Source organism: Motacilla alba, chromosome 12 (assembly GCF_015832195.1).
Source record: "Motacilla alba alba isolate MOTALB_02 chromosome 12, Motacilla_alba_V1.0_pri, whole genome shotgun sequence".
NCBI lineage: Eukaryota > Metazoa > Chordata > Aves > Passeriformes > Motacillidae > Motacilla > Motacilla alba.
The window spans coordinates 19,510,218-19,529,499 of NC_052027.1; the positions used below are offsets into that span (position 1 = coordinate 19,510,218).

At 45.6% G+C, this 19,282-nt stretch overlaps 1 protein-coding gene across 1 annotated transcript; it reads right to left on the reverse strand.

Annotated features, from left to right (window-relative positions):
• Positions 1-1,328: 1,328 nt before the first annotated feature.
• Positions 1,329-15,843, reverse strand: ACAD9 (acyl-CoA dehydrogenase family member 9). The gene is made up of 18 exons (XM_038149475.1): positions 15,685-15,843; positions 14,022-14,115; positions 12,578-12,679; positions 12,297-12,403; positions 11,465-11,565; positions 10,705-10,783; positions 9,610-9,784; positions 8,933-9,006; positions 7,640-7,715; positions 6,876-6,946; positions 6,426-6,545; positions 5,712-5,840; positions 4,889-4,968; positions 4,236-4,362; positions 3,457-3,534; positions 2,866-2,994; positions 2,065-2,137; positions 1,329-1,616 (listed from the first exon to the last, which is right to left on the reverse strand). Exons 1-18 carry the CDS (start codon positions 15,841-15,843, stop codon positions 1,516-1,518), a joined length of 1,875 nt encoding a protein of 624 aa, XP_038005403.1. The 3' UTR covers positions 1,329-1,515.
• Positions 15,844-19,282: the final 3,439 nt, after the last annotated feature.

Sequence of the window (19,282 nt, forward strand, 5' to 3'; positions counted from 1 at the left end):
CCGGGGCAAAACCAACAAAAGAGGTGCAAAAGAACAATCCATTAAGGATAAAATATGCTGTAACTATACAAAAGACGTGGGGGGAGGAATTATAAAACCGACCATTGAAACTGAATTGCCATTGAAAACACAATAGAAAACACACCGCAACACCGCAGTGGGGTAGTCTGTTATTTTACAGCTTGTTCTTCTGTAGTAAGTTTTAAATATTCCTTGTTGTAAGTTTGTAATGGTTCATTCCATGTACCCCATTTGGCTTCCCTGATAGCTCAGTCCTGAGTTGTTTACCCCAAGGTTTTCCCGCCAAGTGTCAATCCCCCTGTCTATCAAAGATAGCACAGCCTTTTGTTCTGGACTGTTCCCTGTCCTTCATCCCTTCCTCGAAGCAAGATTGGATTGCAAGGTTTGCTCCTTCCCCTTGTTGGCTTCTATTGGATAGCCCTTCCTTCCTGCACTCCTTCCTTAATGCCTTCCTATTGGTAAAAAGTTGTGTCCTCCCCTTATTCCCTCCCCTCCTTCAAAAGCATCTTTTTGCCCTCAGTTATTGTCACTGGTCCCTGACTCCTCTGGGGAATAAACCTTCCTTAGAACTCAAACAAGTGATCCCTGTCGATTCCTTCGCCTCGGTCCCTGCAATTGGGGTGCTGCTGTGTCACCCGCACCACAGCCATCTGCTGCAGGGAGCTGCGAGCCCCGGTACGCACCGCCACCCGGGAAGGTCTCTGTAGAGATCCAGGGACGCCTCTCTTGTGACTGTCCATCGGTCTCAGGGAGTGAGCTGGCCGGAGAACATATTCCCTGTGACCGCAGCCCGCAGTTACACTGCAGTGCACAAGGGAAGAGTTACAGATGCCTCCACTCTGGACTTCTGTAATGCCCTGGACACGTCAGCCCCGCCCAGCATCCTTGTCCCTCCTTTGGTGAGCTACGGATCTGATGGAGGCACAGTTTGGAGAATGAGGAATTGCCTGGCTGGTCACATCCAGGGGGTTGCAGTCAATGCCTCAGAGGCCTGATGGATGTCAGTGACCAGTGGTGTCCCTCTGGGTGACAGCAAAACCCTCCCTGGACACTGGGAACTCAATGTCCTGATGGTGCTGCTGGACAAGAGAGCTGGAGGTGCCTTCCAAACAGAACTGTTCTGATTCCCCAAGTCTTTCAGAATTGCTCAGTGAATGAGCAGCTGATTCAAGTGCAAAGATACTGAGAAACCACACAACCCCTTCCCTGGGAAGGAACATCTCCCCATCCAAAGCTCCCCTGTCTTTATCCAGCTCCAAGAGGAACAGACATATATATATCTATCTATCTATATCCAATTAGGTAACTTCAGCTTTAAATAAAATCTCTTTATTTATCCCTTTCTTAAGAAGTAGTGGCTAGAAAGAAGTTTTATTTTGTACAGTTACATGTAGTAAAGACATTAAATAACAGATGCTTTTAAGGTGTCAAACACAGGAGCTGCAGCAAAGTCCTCCCTGACTGACATTCATGAGTGCCTCTGTCAGGGAGGGATCAGAAGGTCCTGTCCAGAGGGTGGGAGCAGATGTATGCCCTCTTCTCCAGGATCTGCTTTGCAGCTTTTTTAATGGAATCATCCAGGTTTTCCTCAGCATCTGTGGAGAAACAGAGAAAAGCCAACTGAGGGACCATAAAGAGCGGTTGTAAATTTCATTCAAGAAGTGTTTTTGAATACAAATGCAAGAGTGAGTGCCAGGAAGAAACTGAACATTCTCTTCTGAAAAATACTGGTTATTACAGACTGAGTTTCAGAGAGCCAATGCCCAACTGGTCAGTACTTCCCAAAGAGTCCAAATCTCTCATTTCTATCAGTTACATGTCAGGAGTATATACATAAAATAGAGATTTAATATTGCCCAATAAAGAACCCTGGCAGTTTGCTTTAGCTATGAAGTGAAGAGACTCTTCTCAACAGGTTCCAGCTCTGCTGCTTGTTTGAATTAAAAGCAGAGCAAAACTCTTCTGGTGGTCACATCAAACCCACCCTCTTTCAATGACAGTGTGAAAGACAGAAGAGTGTATGAATTATTTTATAGTACTTACATTTTTCTAATTGAGCCATGGCATAATTATTCTTGAAATACGCTTCTGTGCAGAAAATATTTGTAAGAAGCACCTGGAAAAGGAGTAAAACTGAGTTAAAAAATAGTGAATTATTTTCATGAAGAAAACCATGTAGTAAAAGTACAGTAATTTGAACTCCTCAAAGCCCTTTGATAATGGAGCTCTGAAGCCCAGTCATGTGCAGTGCAGCCTCAGCTGTCCCTTTGAGCCCAGAATTGCCAAGGCTCAGGGCTGGCATGAGCCTTCACCCAAAACAGGCTGCAGGACTGATTGGGAATCAATCCAGAACAGGGCTCACACAAAGAGCAAAGTCTCACGGCCAAAGCCAAACCTTCATCAGGTTGGATTTGTTTTAACGTGGAAGTGGAGCAAATTTGCTTGTCCTGCAGCACCACTGTTACCATGGAACTTTACATGAGCTACTAAATAAGCACTGTCCTGAACTGTGCTGCCCAAATAGTGTTGTGCTTATGTGTTATTATTAATGATTGTATGGAAAAAGCTTGGGAAGAAGTGCATGGTGTCAATGGATTTGAGAGAACGTGCAGAGTTGTGGTGAGGTTCTAAATGTCTGTGTATGTGCCAAAGAAGTATTTTAAACATGTTGAGAGTGTGCAGCTCAACAAGCAGAGCCCCCTGGGAGGCTGCTGCACTCTGGCAGGTTTAGCCATGTTCTGCTGCACTTCTATGGGAGAGTTTGCTGTAATTCTCAAAAGATGCAGCCTGCCAGCTCCCAGGAGCACAGCCTGAATGGGAGTGGCTGGTGCTGAGGACACTCACCTCGTGGTCGTGGTTCCTGAGCCCGATGCTGATGGAGCGGCTGGCCCGGGAGATGGCTGCAGTCATTGCATACAAATTAATCACCACATCTGCCACTCTCTTCAGCACCAGCTGCTCCTCCACTATTGTCTGGGAGAGGGAAAATCATTATCAGCTTGTGGTTTGTCAGTTCAAAACTTTAACCAAATATCACTGTCCATACTTCATGTTTAGGTCCAGCTTTATTTTGCTTAAACCGGTTCTAGGTGAGGTCAGAAATTATGACTGTTAGTTTTGGGTTTACTAAGCTGCACCTTTTAACAGTCTGTTTGTAAAAAAGTAATATTGATGTGTGCCTTAAACCACTTTGCTAAATGCCTGCAGCCGCAGGATTTGTGCTTATACTAGGAGAAGAAAACAACCTATTCACTGAGGGTGCTGGTGCTTTTGTTTTGGTTCTAACAATGTAACTTTTCCATTACACTGAGGTACAGAATGTCAGTGTGTTTTCTCACGTGCTGGTCCTGCCCCACTCAGTCCCCTGCAGGTTCCAGTGGGGCCCCAAGGATAAACTATTCAGTACCAAAGACAACAGACAAAATAAATAGTTACCTTGCCAAACCTACTTAGCAGGCCCCTGACTGTAGTTCCAAAATAATAAACGTTTTCTTCAAGTTTCTTGGCATTCTCCTATAAAACAAAACACAAAATAGAACAATTTGAGTAGTCTTATAACAGAAAAGCAACATACCCCCACTCCCTTTAAAGAGGACACTGGATTTTCTCTTTTTTAACATTCATCCACCTTGCTGCTGAAAGCCAGACAGGTCCTATTCTTTCTCTCAAACATCCATTAAAATTTTCTGGAGTTTACTCTTGGTAACTTTCAGTACAGGCTTATGCAGACAAAAGTAACTAACAAAACACCCCATGAAAAATATACCTTACCTTTTTGCTGTTAACAGAACATTCATTTTTGATCATAAAAACCTTTTCCTAAGTGATTAAGCAAGTATGTATATGTGTAATTCACAGAAATTCTTACCTGAAACTGTTCCAATTAAACAGGAAAAACTCCTGTTTTGTAACTAGCCTTATAACAAAGGGCAGCTATTACAGACACTTTAATATGGTGAAGGCTCAATTTATACAAATTATCCAAATGGATCTAAATCTGGATTTGGTATAAACACAGGCTTAGAGGAGCCTTCATCCTCTCTTGATACCTGGACAATAACTGTAACTTCTTACCCTGTCATGGTGCCAACATCTGCTGACCCTGGAAAATCTCACTGCCCCTAAGCACACATCTTGGTTTGCAAAAACAGGAGATGAAATGGTGGCAAGCAGCAAAGGGAACAAACATGAGAGCACAGCAGAGAGGCCCTTACCTGGAGGCTGGGATGCACCACCCCATGGTCACCTACAAGCCCCAGATCCACCTTCCTGCCCAGGGTGTCCTGTAACCTGGTCAGGAACTCCCCCAGCGCCACTCCCATGTTTCCTTTCTTGATTGCTCTGAAATGTTGGGGAAAGAATGGCTGTTAAATAAATTCCAGGAGGTTCAGACACAACCAGTTGGAATTCCAAATGCTTTAGCAAAATGCCTGCAGCTTGTCCATGAATTACCAAGTCCTGATCCATTACTGCATTACTGTGAAGTCTGGAGAACAACTGTGGAGCCTTAAGAGTCATCAGCTGCTCTCAAAGACACCCACAAGGAATTCCAGAGACCAGTACTCAATATGCACAATGCAGCTGTTGTGCCAATACAACTTCATTCGGATGCAAAATATTCATTACTGGTCTTGAAAGAAATAATTACAGCTTGTGTAAAAGTCCAAGATAAAATGCATTAAATGATACAACTCCTAAATCTATGAACCATCCCATTAAAAAGACAAAGAGCCCCTGTAATACTGAACTTTTACAGACAATAAATAGAAAATACTGCAGGTTTTCTCTGCAGTTTCTTCTCTTATCTATAAATTTATCTGATTCTCTTTAGTTTATTTAAAACTATTAACAATAAATAAGAACATACTTAATTTTGTCCGTTAAGATCTTCCCTGCATGCTGCATCCCCGTCAGTGCAATGTACATTCTCAGGATTTCATTGGTTCCCTGGAAAAAGCAGAAGAGAAAGTGAGACAGGTGGGTAACCAGAGTTTACAACAGTGAGTGTTTTCCAAGCAGGTCTGTTGTGTCCCTGTGCCCTTCCCACTGCTCCAAGTATCACATGTGGACTCTCCCCACGCAGAAGCTGCTGCCTTTTGCTTTATCTCAGTTTTAATTCTGATTTCATGGGGCACTGCAGAAATTGAGCCCCTCATCACCCCAATGAAAAAGAAACCAGACTAAATGCATTTTGATTTAAAATGTTCTGCACTGTTCCAGTGAAGAAACATTTGAATAGCTGTAGAACTGCTCAAAATGAGCTGAGTTAAAATCAAGTCTGGCAGTAACTCTGATGTGCACACGATGGGTCACTGACAATCCAGCTTGGAAAGAGAACACGCTTCAGAACCAACCTTTCTTTTAATTTAAATGCCCACCAATAAGTTAATTAAATGTCTAAGCTAATCTTTTATGAGTTCCCCTGCTTCACTTGTGAGAAGCACACAAGAGGAAAGGTTACTGCTGTAACTCACACCATGGTCAGTTTGTAAAAGCCATCATAGCTTATTTTATTGCAGGGAACTATCATTGATAGTCCAAAGAAAATAAGGTTAGTCCTGCAGTCTCACTGTTACAAGCTTTGCTGCTGAAGGAACAAAGTCCTGGTCAACCAAACCTTCAGGTTTCTGCTCACCTTTATAGGAGGTGTGAACTGCAGTTTGCAGTAAAAAGGGGATCCTGGTACTTGCCTCAAAGATGAGGAGGATCCTGGTGTCCCTGAGGTAGCGCTCATAGGGATAATCCTTCATGTAGCCAAGGCCTCCAAGGATCTGCAGAGCCTCGCTCACACACGCCCAGGCACCTTCAGAGCTGAACACCTGCCATGGAACAGGGTTTGATCAGCAGTGGGTAGATAATGAATCAGCAATAAACACAGGGTGCCCTGCTCTGGGGTTGTATCCACAGGACACTTCTGCAGTGTTTTCTGTGTGTTACACCAGTCCTGGAACGGTGTCCCTGCGCCTCAGGGGTTTGTCAAATTCAGTGATGCCATGCAGAGGGCACTCTCCAAAAGGGCACATTCCAGACACAGGGGCAGCCCCACACGGGCAGAGCAGCTGCAGCTGCTTGGCTGGAGCCCAGAGCAGGAGGGACATCCTGACAGCCACAACCTGGATATTCCACAGAGTTTGCTGTGCCACCAGCTCCCTGGGAAAGCTGGCACAGCAGCAGCTTGGCCAGGCTGGCAGCTGGAGTATAACTGAGTGTCCCTGTGCTCGTGTGAGGCCTCCTCAGACCCCAGCTCAGGTTTTATTTTGCACAAGTCTGAGCTTGTGGGATACAGACAGAACAGTATCTGTCATTTCACCTGGCTGCAGTGCTTCTCTCATCTGTCGAAATGCAGCCCTGAGCTCTCAGCCCTCTGCAGCCTGAACACTGAGCCCTTTCCCAGCCCCGGGTACCTTGACCATGGCAGCCTCCACGGAGCAGTCAGGGAAGCCTGGCCTGTCCATCATCCCTGCAGTCAGGTAAGCCATGCTCTCCATCACGTAGGCTTTCACAGCCATCAAACAAAACTTCTCCTGCCACGCAGCAACGGGAGGAATCATGCAGAAATTCAGATGCAAAAGTCCACAATCAACCCTCAAACTTTAAAAAACCTGCAGTTTTCATATGTTTTACATCATCAAATTAATCAATCAATTAAAAGTCCTACTTTGAAACAACAATAAATAAAAAATACTTTTATACATTTATCATTCTGGGCATTTAAAAGATCAGTGTACAGAAGTCAGCACCAGGTTCACACAAATTTCTAGCAAATCCTTTAAACCAGTAGAGCCAAAATACCCCCAATGCAATCTATGTACTGGCACTTAGCACAGAGATTTAGGTGTTTCATTTTTTGTTACCTGAATTAATCCAAACTGGCTGAGTTTCTTATTGAATTGTTTCCTGGTGCAAGCATACTCTGATGTCAGTTCTTTAAAGAAAGAAAAACAAATCCATCTCAGAAGAGCTGTGACAGACCATTTCAGCTGCTGGTGTCCTTCCCTGGATGGTGACACTCCAGTCTATGCCCAGGAGCCCCCTGGCTGTTGCAGAAGCAGCACTTTGTGAAAATCACCCTCACACTGATGGTGTTGATCAAGTCTGGGACCAGCCTGTCAAAAGCTTTTGAACCAGAGGTGTGAACTTGTACTCTTAGAGAAGTAATCCATTCTGGTGCTAATAGATCAGAGAGACTTCTGTTACTGTTTTGGCTAATTATTGTCAGAAAGCAGTTTTAGTCCTAATTACTGTGTGCAGAGCTTTAAGGCAATTATTCAGGTGGGAGGTTCTAGGGGAGATTACACCGCCTAAAAGCAATAGTACAAAGTTTTTTTTTTCTTGGGAAGAACATTTTACCTCAGGGAAGTCCAACAGAGGCAATAACCTCCCACTCTACGAACTGAACCTACACTGTACGAAAGGAAAAAGACCTTCATTTCAAAACCTCTACAAGCAGGCTTTTAATAAGTATTTTTAAAAACCATATTTTAGTGTTTTGAAGATTTCAAAGCACGTTATGACAAGGTCAAGACTCCTGTTCCCACTCAGAATGTCCTGCATGATCTGCCTCTGGCAGAGCAGTTTCTGCTGGCACCCTGCCATGCAGAGCACCCAATTCACCCACCTATCAACTTCTTAATCATTCCAGCAGATGCACTGCCCATGCTAAATCTTCCACTGTTGAGGATATTCATGGCAACCTGTGAACAAACAGATGGGGTTTAGGCCACATTCTCCTTAGGCCACGCTGGCCACTGTTTCCTGCTCCAGTGTTCTCTGGATTTCACTCCTCGCTGGGACACACTGCCAGTCCTGGGAAGCACCCTCACATCAGCCACCACAGCTCTCAGCGTGCCAAGGAAAATGCAAAACTGGGCTTTTCCTGCCACCCATTACATCCAACTTTATACCTGAAGTAGATGATCCAGTGACTTGGAAATAATCTCTATTCTAATTACATGAAGGTAAAATGTAGATAAAAATGCATTTATCTGCAGCTGGTAAACAACATTCCAGTGGACAGCACTGTTCTAGTTTATCAGATGAAGAAGAAAACCACAATATTTCTCCCTGCAGCTGACCTGTGATGGCTGCTCTCTGCTTCAGATGCCTTTCAGCAACACACCACAGTAGGGACAAGAATGGAAGTGTAGAAATGAAATACAGACCAATAATGTACAAAAATAGATTCTGGAGTCTAGTCTCTGCAGAGTTGTTTTTCAACATGGGTGACTCAGGTCAAAGCCTGTTAGGAAAGAAGTCACTGTCCCACATTTTAATTTGTCAGGAAGACACCATAAAAATCTTCTTTTAATCTCTACTACATTAAGGAAAATTATTTCATTTAGCATTTAGGCCTGGGCTTGCCTGCTACAGCAGGAGTAGGAAATGGAGAAGGAGTAAGAGCAGTTTTGCAAATCCCCAGGTCACACTCTCAGAGAAAGGTTACATAGCAAGACCAGCTGTGGTTTTCTCTCCTGGGGTCCTGTCAGCATTTCCTTGTGCAACAGTGGAGCCCTAGAGAAGCACCTGACAGCCAGGGCACCTTGGAGCTGGGCATGCCTCCAGCACTCCCTGTGCCACTCACTGCTCTGTCTCCCTTCCCACATTCTGCTGTGGAGCCAGCAGAGGACATGGCCCCCATTCAGGGCAGAAGGGCAGCTGAAGTCACTCCCTTTTCTGAGGGGGCACCACAAAAAACAACCAAAAGCCCAACAAGAAGAGAAGAAACACAGAAATCTAAGGTGATAGGACACTGTGCACTGTGACGCCGATTTACAGATCAGTGGGGCAATCTGTTCTCCTGGACCCTGCAGAGTGGCAGTGCTCACACCACCCACAAGGAAACTTCAGCACAGCGGGAAACAGCCTCCTTCAGGCTTCTACAAATCACCAGTAGTTATTCTCCACTGCTTACCTTAAATCCCCCTCCAACTTCTCCAATTACATTCTCCATAGGCACTTTGGTGTTTTCAAAATGTACTTCACAGGCTGAAACACAGAATTAACACTTGATAAAATATGACACAGAAATATTTAAAAGACATTCAGGAACTTAAGTTACTATTTGTAGCAAGAAATGAGGTCTTCCTAATACATTGTCTATGACAGAATTATACATGCTTTGCCAAAGAAGTGAGAATGTGGGAAAAGGCTGTAGTTGATCACCACATCAATTATTGCTGTAAAATATTAAAAATGTTATGAATATACACTGTGTAAACAGATAACTACAGTTTTATCTTTATTTTTAGTTCTAAGGAACTGACTGAACAGTCACCAAGATGGTGAAAAGATGCAATCATTACAGAGCTTAGAAGAGGTGAAGAAAGTGGACTTCTAGATTAAACCTATTGGCCACCAAATCTCCTGAGTGATTTCTTTCACTGCACAGTGAATGAACTCCAGAAAATGGATTTCTTATTTCAGACCCTGCATCAGGAAGGACTCCTAGAAAAAGCCAGCTAAAAACCATGAAACTTATACTGTAACATGGCATAGGTCTTGATTTGCCTCTGAATTCAAATGAACCAACCAAAATAAAACATTAAACTATTAAAACAATTTCTGCTAAAAATTTTAGGTGGTTCTTACTGTTGGAGCCTCGAATGCCCAATTTATCCTCGGGTTTCCCGTGGGTGACGCCCCCGAAGTCCCGCTCCACGATGAAAGCAGTGATTTTATCCTTCACCTGCCCATCCTTGTCCACAACCTCTGTCCTGGCAAACACTGTGAAAATACTGGCCAGGCCACCATTGGAGATCCAGACCTGTTTTGAGCAAGGGAAGATGGGTAAGAAATGTAACTGCTGATTGTGTGAGCACAGCTCTCCAGGGTTTTGTAATAGGCTGAGCAAAGAACAGAGTGCTGACAAAATTGCTGCTCCTTCCCTTCAGTTCTAATTAGGGTCTGCTCCCAGTGTGAGCACATTTCTGAGGAGAGGTGACCACACGTGTTAAGTTTAGAGCAACTTTAAAACCAGATTGTAGTATCAATATGCATTAAATTAAAATCCACAGCATTTCCACAAAAGCTGGTACATCCTGCTGCTGCTGGCACATGAAAGATACAGGGGCAATGCAGACTGGACAAACCCTGTGGCCAAACATTAACTCTGATGAGAAATTCTCTGATCAGCCTCTCCCGCAGAGTGGGTCTCTTCACACCACAAATGGATCAACAATTACAGATCAAGTCTGCAATGCATCCACTACTGCTGAACCCAGGACTTCAGTTTTGATTTCTTCAAAACTGGCTTTTGTCACTGTTTCCTTTAACAGAAAGGTTCCAAGCAGCCCTATTTCTAATTAAATATCAAGTTTTCTTTTAAAATCTAGCCTGAAGAATGAAGAGATGCCAAATACAGGTTTAGGTTTCCTTTTACCTAAGCTGTCATGGAGGGGGCTGATTTACTAACTAACCAACCCTCCCTGAAGCTGAACACACAAGTGGGCAATGGAGAAGGAACCTAGGGTAGTTTTCTATTTTTCCTACCAGGAGTTTAATGCAGTAATTCTCTAACAATAATCTTCTGCTCCTTTTGTGCCTAAACCAACAAGGGTTATTGTTCTGACAGGGTTGTTCTCCTCTAGCGTGGAAACCTCCCAATTCCAGACTGATGCAAAAGACAAGGACACTTCCTACACTTACAACAAACCCCTTTCCTGTTCCCAGTCTGTGAGTGGGTACCTTGGAGCCATTTAACAGGAAGTGTTTCCCATCTTCACTCAGGGTTGCTCTTGTCTGGATGGATGCAGCATCACTCCCACTAGAAACCAAGCAAGTTATTAAAATTTAAAGAAGTAAACATGCTTTAAAAAAACCAAACCTGCATATTCCCCCTCTTCCCATTCTGTGAAAAGGAGGCGGTCTTAAATAGCAGTATATCAATTTTAGCTTTTAACTAACAAGGAAGCTCACTAGATTGAACAGCTGTAAAAGTTACCTGAGGGGACATTTCTTCTCATTACCATGTTATCAGGGTTATGACCTGACCAGAATATGCAGAATGCCACAACAGCAACATTTTGGAGCTACACTTTGAGCTATGTGAACACACAATGAGCCTCTCACTTAAGTGACATCAAAAATTCTTCCTTTCGGTTTTGGTAGCTCTGCCAAAACAGGCTTTTATATTTTGAATAAGAACTGAAAATATCCTAGAACAGTCACAGCACATTATTTCTGACGTAGCACTAAGCATCCTTTCAATTCACGGAAGAAATGAGGTGAATTCATTCACCCAGGGATGGGAACAAGAGTCAGGGATTTCATGGACACTGCCAAAAGCAGCACGCTGGGGAAAGAGTAATTGAAGTGTTTCTTTAAAAACTAAAACTAAACCACAGATTTCTATACTTAAGCCACGGGCCCCAAATAATGAAGATTCGAGGTATGAAGCAATGCAGATAAGGCAGTGAGCCCCTGTGGAGGTGTGGGGCAGCAGCACCTGCCAGGCTCGGTGAGGCAGAAGGCAGCAATGTGCTCCCCCGAGGCCAGGCGGGGCAGGTACTTGGCCTTCTGCTCCTCGGTGCCAGCAATGAGGATCCCCTGCAGAAACAAGCACAGGAAACTTTGCAGCATTACCCTGTGGGAAAAGAGAGGGAGCTGAGAAGCTCCAGCATGTTCAGAAGGCTTCATCTGCAAGTATTATGGCACAGCAAGAGACAGTTTAATAAACAACAGACTGTATTATTTGTCAGTCGTTAAAATATTTTTTCATTAGCATTCTCTGCTCAATTCCACGAGGCATTTTCTCTTGCTATAACAAACTGAGTGTGGTTTCAAGCTTCTTTCTGCCATCCATCCACCACTAAAAGGTAAATGCCTATGGCTGTATTCAAGTTCAAAATTGACCCACGTGCTCTCAGATGAATTATCTCCTCTGGGCCCCCAACACGCAGCCCCAGCCAGCCAGCCAAAGCTGCTCTCTTCTGAATTCTTTTCTTCCTCATCACCTGAGCCCCCCTGATACTCTATTTCAATTCTATTTATTCTAACTATTTTAAACTAGTTTGGTCAATTTAAAAAAAAAAACAAAACTTGGACTCATTTAAAGTAGTTTTCCTAAGAATAATTATCCTAATAGTAACTTTCTTGTCTGCTCCCTATCCAGCCTTTCTGTCTCACACTGAACCAGTAGCAGAGGCTGCTGGGGACACCAACAACCTGATTTATGCTTCCCCAGTAATTCTGATTCGCTCTCTCCAAGGCCCACATTTCCACTTCACCTCTTCCATGCAATCTGTGCAGAAGCCCTGGTCCCAGAGCAGCAACATTACCTTCAGCCCAATGGCCTGATGAGCTGCCAGGGTCACTGCAATGGAGCCATCCAGGGAGGTGATTTCTCCCAGACGTGCATACATGGTGTTTGACAGGCCCAGCCCACCTGGAACAGGCATCAGGTTTTATTTTAGTAGATTTCTGTGCCCCTTCCCCCCCAAAAAAAATCCATTTCAAGTACAGAAATACAGGAATGTGGCAACCTTAACTGGAGAACTACAAAAGTGGCACAAAATGCACACCTAAATGCTCTGGCTGTTCTTCTGTGGCATTTACTCACCATATTCCTCTGGAATCTGCATGCCAAAGAGACCCAGGTCCTTCAGTCCTTGTAAGGTTTCAGGTGGGATTTTTGCATCTTGATCGATTTTCTTTGAGTCCACTACAAACACAGAATTTTTCTCATTTAACACTCTGTTTCTCAGTGCCCAGGGCAGCTGGGAGGCTGCAGGATTCCCCCAGCAGGGCCAAGGTCACTCATGAGACTTCTCATCCCCAGCTTTACAATAATTTCTTCTTTCTAGCTTCAGCCTGACTCTCCTGTTTGTCCTCACAGCATATTCAGGGAAAAGACTGGAAGTGGGAAAAATCCCGCATTTATTTCCATTTCTCAAACATTTCCACTGGTTCTGCATGCCAGCAGATTCCAAGACTGTAATAAGCAAAGCATTTCCAGGATTTTCTATCTGAACCAAGTCTAGGTTGTGAATACAAGAAAAAAAAAACCACAACAACATAAATGAGGTAATTAGAAAACCTTGCTCTTAGGAGTTTTTAGATTCTTGGGGGATTAAAAGAGCTGTTCTGTACCAGGGCAGTGAAAACAACCTGGAATCATATTTTCTCCAGACTCCATAATTTGACCCTTTTATTCCTCCCCTAAACATCAAGTTTTTTACTCCATAAATCATGTTCCCCCACAGAGCAAAGAATTTAAAAATGTAATTTGAATAAATTCTTTATTTACTGTCAGTGAGCGACACTACAATTTTACAGTTAAAATGACCTGGATCTCACAAATTGCAATGTGTGGCAATCACTGGCTTCTCCAAACTCCTACAGTGTTTGGAAAACCTCTGTCAGTGGGAAGTCCGAGACAAGGCTGTTTAACTCCCCAGAAACTGCTGTCTGTGCAAACCAATACTCTGCAATTGCTCTGGAATTGGCTCATCCATGGCAGCACTAATGGAAGGAACACCCTGCAACGCTCTCTGGAATGCAGATGGGTAGTAAGGCCTTTCCCAAATAGAATTATTGCTCTAATGCTGAAAAAACAGAAATGCTTTTGATTTTTCATAACTCCTCAATGAGCCACCATTTTTGAGTATCTCTGCTGCATTTTGCCACAGTCAGTTTTAGCAGAGTAGGACAGTTAAAAAGGTCTAAGAACTAGAACTAGGAAAAAAAAATCACAATATATGAAGTGGTTAGAAGCACAATTCAGCTGAGCTAAAACCAATTTCAAATCCTGTCTTTATCCTAGAATTCTTTTACATCCTTGGTTTTTTTCCTGTTTTGGAGATTTAATTCTTCTGATCAGCACTGAAATACTTTTCAAAAAAGCCATAAATGGACATGCTACAGAATCAGCATCACTATGTGAGCAGAAATAAATGCATAAACTAAATTAAATGTTTAAAGTATAATAATCTTATTCAACTGCTATAGCTAAATCCTTTTGTAATCACTAAATCACTTGCACAGATAAAAACACAATAATATACCTTCTTCATTGAAGAATTTTTCAACAGGTCCCACAAACTGGTTGATTTCTGCCAATTCTTCATTGCTAATTTCTGGGTAAGGAAAAACTTCTTCCTAAAATAGGAGAATTATTTATTATTTTTTAATACACAAACCATGCAGTTGAAATAAAAATCATGGGAGATATGCCTTGCAAAGACTCTAAAACACTGTGCAAATTAAGAATTGTGGAAAATGTTCCGAAACAGAAACAGAGCTCCCCGGGACCCAACTTTATTACACACCAAAACCAGACCAGAGGGTGTTACCCGAACAACAGAAACATGAGGGAGAAATCGAGAGATCTTTTAAGAACTACGAAGACTCGAAAATCCTTCATCACTGATGAGCTTTAACCCTATTTAGGGACTGATGAAAAAATGAGTTTAATGTTCACAAAGCTCAGCCCATGAACACTGTCCCTTGCAAACACCCGGCACATTTCACCTGTTAGTGCCCCAAGGACAAAGGTGAGTGAGTCCCACCACTCCTTATCATCCCCAGGCTGTTCTGGTCATGAACTGGGAGCAGCACGGCCTGACAGGTTTGAATTGGTAAAAAATCCAAGGAACACAAGGAGTGGGAGGCCACGTGAGAAGCACACTTCTGATTTTTACTGCCTTTCCCCTTTCAAGCAGAAGAATGTCCACGCAAATCTGTTCATGGTACCCTGAGCAATAAGATCAGCGTCAAAAATTCAGGACCTGGGAAATGCCGGAGGTTTTCAGAAAGCTGTTGTATTGAAATTTGAGAGAAAAAACACCCCAGACATACCTGAAGAGGGGTTTAACACAGTGGAGCCTGAGTGCTGCCTGTTGTAACACCTTACCTGATAAGCTCTGTTGCAGGAGACTTTACTGCTCAACTCATTTCAGTGGATTTAAGTTATTCCTTCTTTTCGTTTACTTCACCCAGCAATCTCTGATAAATGCACACTCCAAGCCTTGCAGTAACAAACTGCTTAATACAGCAATCTGTCTCAGACTTCAACTTCTTTGACCAGTGGCATCTCAAGGCACCACAAGAACTTCAATCTTTCCTATCAAAACTCTAGGCAGAGATTTACATGAAGCCTCGATCATTAGTGTACAACTAGAGAATGAAGCGATCCAAGTTTAGCGGCATGCCCAGAGAGGGTGCACAGTGACACGGTGTGTGCAGGGGGCCTGCGGGGCTGGCCGGCACAGGGGGCTGCGGCGGAGCGCAGCTCTCGGCGCGATGGTTGTCTGGGTCACTCTGAGCTCCACCGCGTGCTTTGTGTGCAAAGGGTCCCTATGGTTAACCCGGCTCCAGCTGAGGGGCTGTGGGACTCACCGAGAAGCCTCTCGTCCCTTCCGTGCCAGGGCAGGGAGCTCTGCAGGGCACAGGGCCGGGCTGGATCCCGGGCTGCGGGACAGCCAGGCCGGGGCCGGGGCCGGGGCCGGGCTCTGCCATGGGCTCACACTAACGCCCGCAGCCCCGGGCTAGGATGAGCAGCTGGAAAAGGCCCTGGCGGTGCTGCGGACGAGCCCAGGCGGGCGACAGCCCCGGTCTGTGCCAGCCCCGCCGCGCCCTCCCCGCTGTCCGCCGGTGAAAGGGCAGCGACCCTCGGGCACGGCCGGCCCCGGCCCGCCCCCATCGCCACCCGCATGCCCGCCGACCCACCTTGCGCAGGGCGCCGAGGAACAGCTCCTTGGCGAAGGCGCGGCGGGGCGCGGCCGTGTGCAGGCCGCGGGCTGTGGGGCCGGCCCGGGGCTGGGGCTGGGCCCGGGGCCGGGCGGCGCGCAGGGCCCGCAGCAGCAGCAGCCGCCGCACCGCGCTCATGGCCGCGCTGGGCGCTCCGCTGACGGCACCGCCGAGCGCGCAGCCCGTCCCGGGGCGGGGCACGGCCCCGGCGCCTCAGCGGGCGGCGCCTCGCTCGCAGCAGCCGCGGGGACGCGGACACGGCCCGGCAGGGCCCGTCTCACCCGGCTCCGGGGCCCCACAGGGCGGCGCCTCGCTCGCTGCGACCGCGGGCACGGCAGTAACGGCGCTCGCGGCTTCTCTCGCCCGGCCCCGGGTCCGGTTCGGGCCGCGGTGCCCTCCCCGGCCCGGCAGCTCCTGCCTCAGCCGCACGGTGCCATCGGGAAACAGCTCTTGGTGCACCCAGGGTGCCTTTGAATCGCCTTCCCGAAGCGAAAGCAGCGGCGCAGGGCGGCGGGGGCGCCGCACCGCGGGCAGGGATCGCTGCGTCTCCGTCTGGAGCTGCGGGATACGCTGGGCTGCAAACCGAGCGCCTGGAAATCGCCCCAAAAATCTCCTAAATTCAAGCCTAACTCCCCCCTGCTACGCGTGTCAGCAGCCGGAGCGGGATGGTGTGGGCAGCTCTAGCCCTCCACTGAGCGGCCCCGCACTCCTGCAGCCCTTTCCACCCACAGATAAGTGTCAAAGACCTCTCTGCTCACTGTGCCCTGCACCGAGCGCCCCCTTTCCCCCTTCGCTTTCCCTGCCATCCCTCTGGCAACATTCCTCTTTTTTTAAAAACCTAGGTGCCAAAGCCGTGTGAAATTACTGATATTCAGTGAAATCTGGCCGAGAAGCACTCACTGCTCGCCTTCCGTGGAGAAGTCACGGGTCGGGTTTGTGGCACCGTCACCCCGCAGCCTCTGCCTCACCTGCAGGTGGCTGGGACTGCTCACCGACACAGAAGGGCTTTCTGTGCTAAGCTTCATTTACTCAAGGGTAGAATTAATTTATTTGAACTATTTCTTTCAGATAAAATAAGCCCTCTAAAAGCTGCTGCTACTCTCTCATTTTAGGCATCTCCATGTCCACCTACCTTCACTTTGCTTTGGTCTGTGTGGAACTGAAGAATGTGACAAAATAGCATTTGCAAAAAGAACAAGTAAACACCGGCTTAATGAACTCACTTATTTTGCTTACTTTACTTATGACTCGTAAAACGAAAAGTCTTTAATCTTGTAACCCAAATAAATTGCCATGTTGGTCGCCTCATGACTGTACTGCAAGTAGGGAACAAGAAGGGCTGAGAGTGAGGGATCAGGAAAAGGCAAGGATGTGCTCAGCTCTGGTTAAGTGACATTATTCTGCTTCTTTTCATTTTGAAGTTTGGAAAAGCAAGAGGTGATGTCTAATCCTACCAGGCAGGAAACAATGGGTGGGGAACGCTGAGCTGGGTGCAGCACTTGGCAATCTTTGGGGTGCAGTAATGAGGTGTCAGTGCCTCCAGAGGGTATCCACAGGTGGTTGATGGTATGGATAGAGGGGAAAAGCCTCAGCCTCATGACATGTGGGGTTAATGGGGCAGAGCCACACCACGTTCCTCTGAGGAGACCTGGGTGACACTACCACACCAGTGCCACATCCCAGCTCTGGGCAGGAGAGGTAAAAAATGAGGTTTTTTATCTTCCTGGGGTCAGGAGAGGTGTAGGTCCCACAACACCTGCCAAACTGAATATCAGGGATGAAAAGGCTAAACTGAGGCCACCCTGTCCGGAGACAAGTCGGGCAGGTTCTGGTGATGTAGGGGTGATGTGGCAGCTTGAAAGAAAGGATAAACAGAGCATGGTAAAAACTGCTTGAAGAAAATGATTCAAAGAGTGAAAACAAGGCTGGGCAGTTGGGAAGCACAGGGAAAAGATGCCTCATCAGGAAGTTCACAAGAACTGAGGCAGCAGCCAGCACACCCCACCCTGTGTGTTCACTCAGCAAGCATGAGGATGGCAATGTGAGCATATCCTAAATAAACAAACACCTGGGGTTTTCCAGTCACAGGGGGTGATATCACACCCACAGCACGAAACTGCAGGTGGACCGTCACTGGCACAGAGAATCCTCTGTCCCTGTGCTGGCACCAGTGGTGCCACACCACAGATTTTGTCTCATCCAGTGCTGTGGGTAACCACAGCTGAAATCACACTCCTGGCAGCTGCAGTTCTCTGCAGAATCCCTCCACCCTGACCTGAACACATCTTCAAAATGCCTTGCACAGAACTGCACCATCTTCTGAAAAAAAATTAAAATAAAAATCAGTATTTTTGTCCTTTGCTTCAGCAACATGCCCAACCTTTTCCTTTCCCTACTTTTATTTATGACTCCTCTCTGCTGTCTCTGCCACTGAGGTATTCATCCACGTGTTCCCATCATTTCAGATTCCCTTCCTGGGCCAGCTAATCCCTCAGCTGTTACAGCTCCTCATAACTCACATTTTGTGAACAACCACATCTCCCACAGTGATGTCCATTTCAGCCCATTCCACACAGAAGCGGAAGAGTTAATGCAAGAGAAGTAGGGAGCAGTAAATGACTACAATAAAATTACCCTTCAGTTTTCCTTTTTATTCTTCCATATTTTTCCAGCAGCTGCCTAAAAACTGGTATTCAATAATAAAATGACCTGATAACATTTAGCTCTTTGAGACATAGATATTTTATTTACTGAAAAAGTGTCCCTAAATTACTTTACAAAAACATTCACCAGACTTTGCAGCATTTCCAGGAAAATACATAAAATTCCTCCTCTCTTTATGCAATCATTGTTTGCTCCTGACAGATGGTATGAAAGTTTTGCACTTGACATCCATAATTGTCTTTCCCACAGGCGTGTGCTCATTGATGATGTGCTCATTGCATCACCCGGCTTGGAATATTTTTTTAAAAAGCTGGTTCACAAATGAAATCCTGGGAAAGGTGAAGGCAGGAACTGGTGTTTCCACTTCTGCTCCTGGTTAGTGATGTGCAAGTGATGTGATGTGTTTGAAACCCAGATGTTAACATGGTCACCGTATAAATACATCAATAAATTTGTCCAAGCTCTTGTCCATCCACACTGGTGGACTGTGGCCATCTAAAACACCACCTGAAAAATAAAGATACATTCTGTTAGTGAAAGGGATTCCTCTACAACGTCAGGTGGCACTTGCAGGGAAATTGTCCATCAGCTCTGCCATGTTAGATTAAAAGGAAGCACTAAATTGCCTCATGTTTTGAAGCATTTTATATTTTATTTCACTTTTTTTTTTTTTAACAGCCAAGTAAGATTTAATTTTTCAGGCAAGGGAAAATGGGCCAAACAATGTATTGAAATCTGTTGTGTTGCACTAAATAGCTATTTAGCTGTTGTTTGGCACGGGGCGATTTGGGATTTGTGCCGAGTGGTCCTTGTGTTGCGCGGCATGGTCTGTGTTATATCACGGGGTTTGTTATTCCCTTCTCCCATGGCACGGTCTCTCCCTCATCCACCCCTCTGCCCTGTACCCCCTGGT

What these genes read in the sequence shown, in the direction of transcription:
- ACAD9 (XM_038149475.1), bottom strand. Translation starts at nt 15,843, where the DNA reads ATGAGCGCGGTGCGGCGGCTGCTGCTGCTGCGGGCCCTGCGCGCCGCC. An exon ending in AAAATTCTTCAATGAAGAAG is followed by an intron (nt 12,680 to 14,021) that starts GTATATTATTGT and finishes CTGTGTTTGTAG; the next exon opens with TGGACTCAAAGAAAATCGAT. An exon ending in GCAGATTCCAGAGGAATATG is followed by an intron (nt 12,404 to 12,577) that starts GTGAGTAAATGC and finishes TGCCTGTTCCAG; the next exon opens with GTGGGCTGGGCCTGTCAAAC.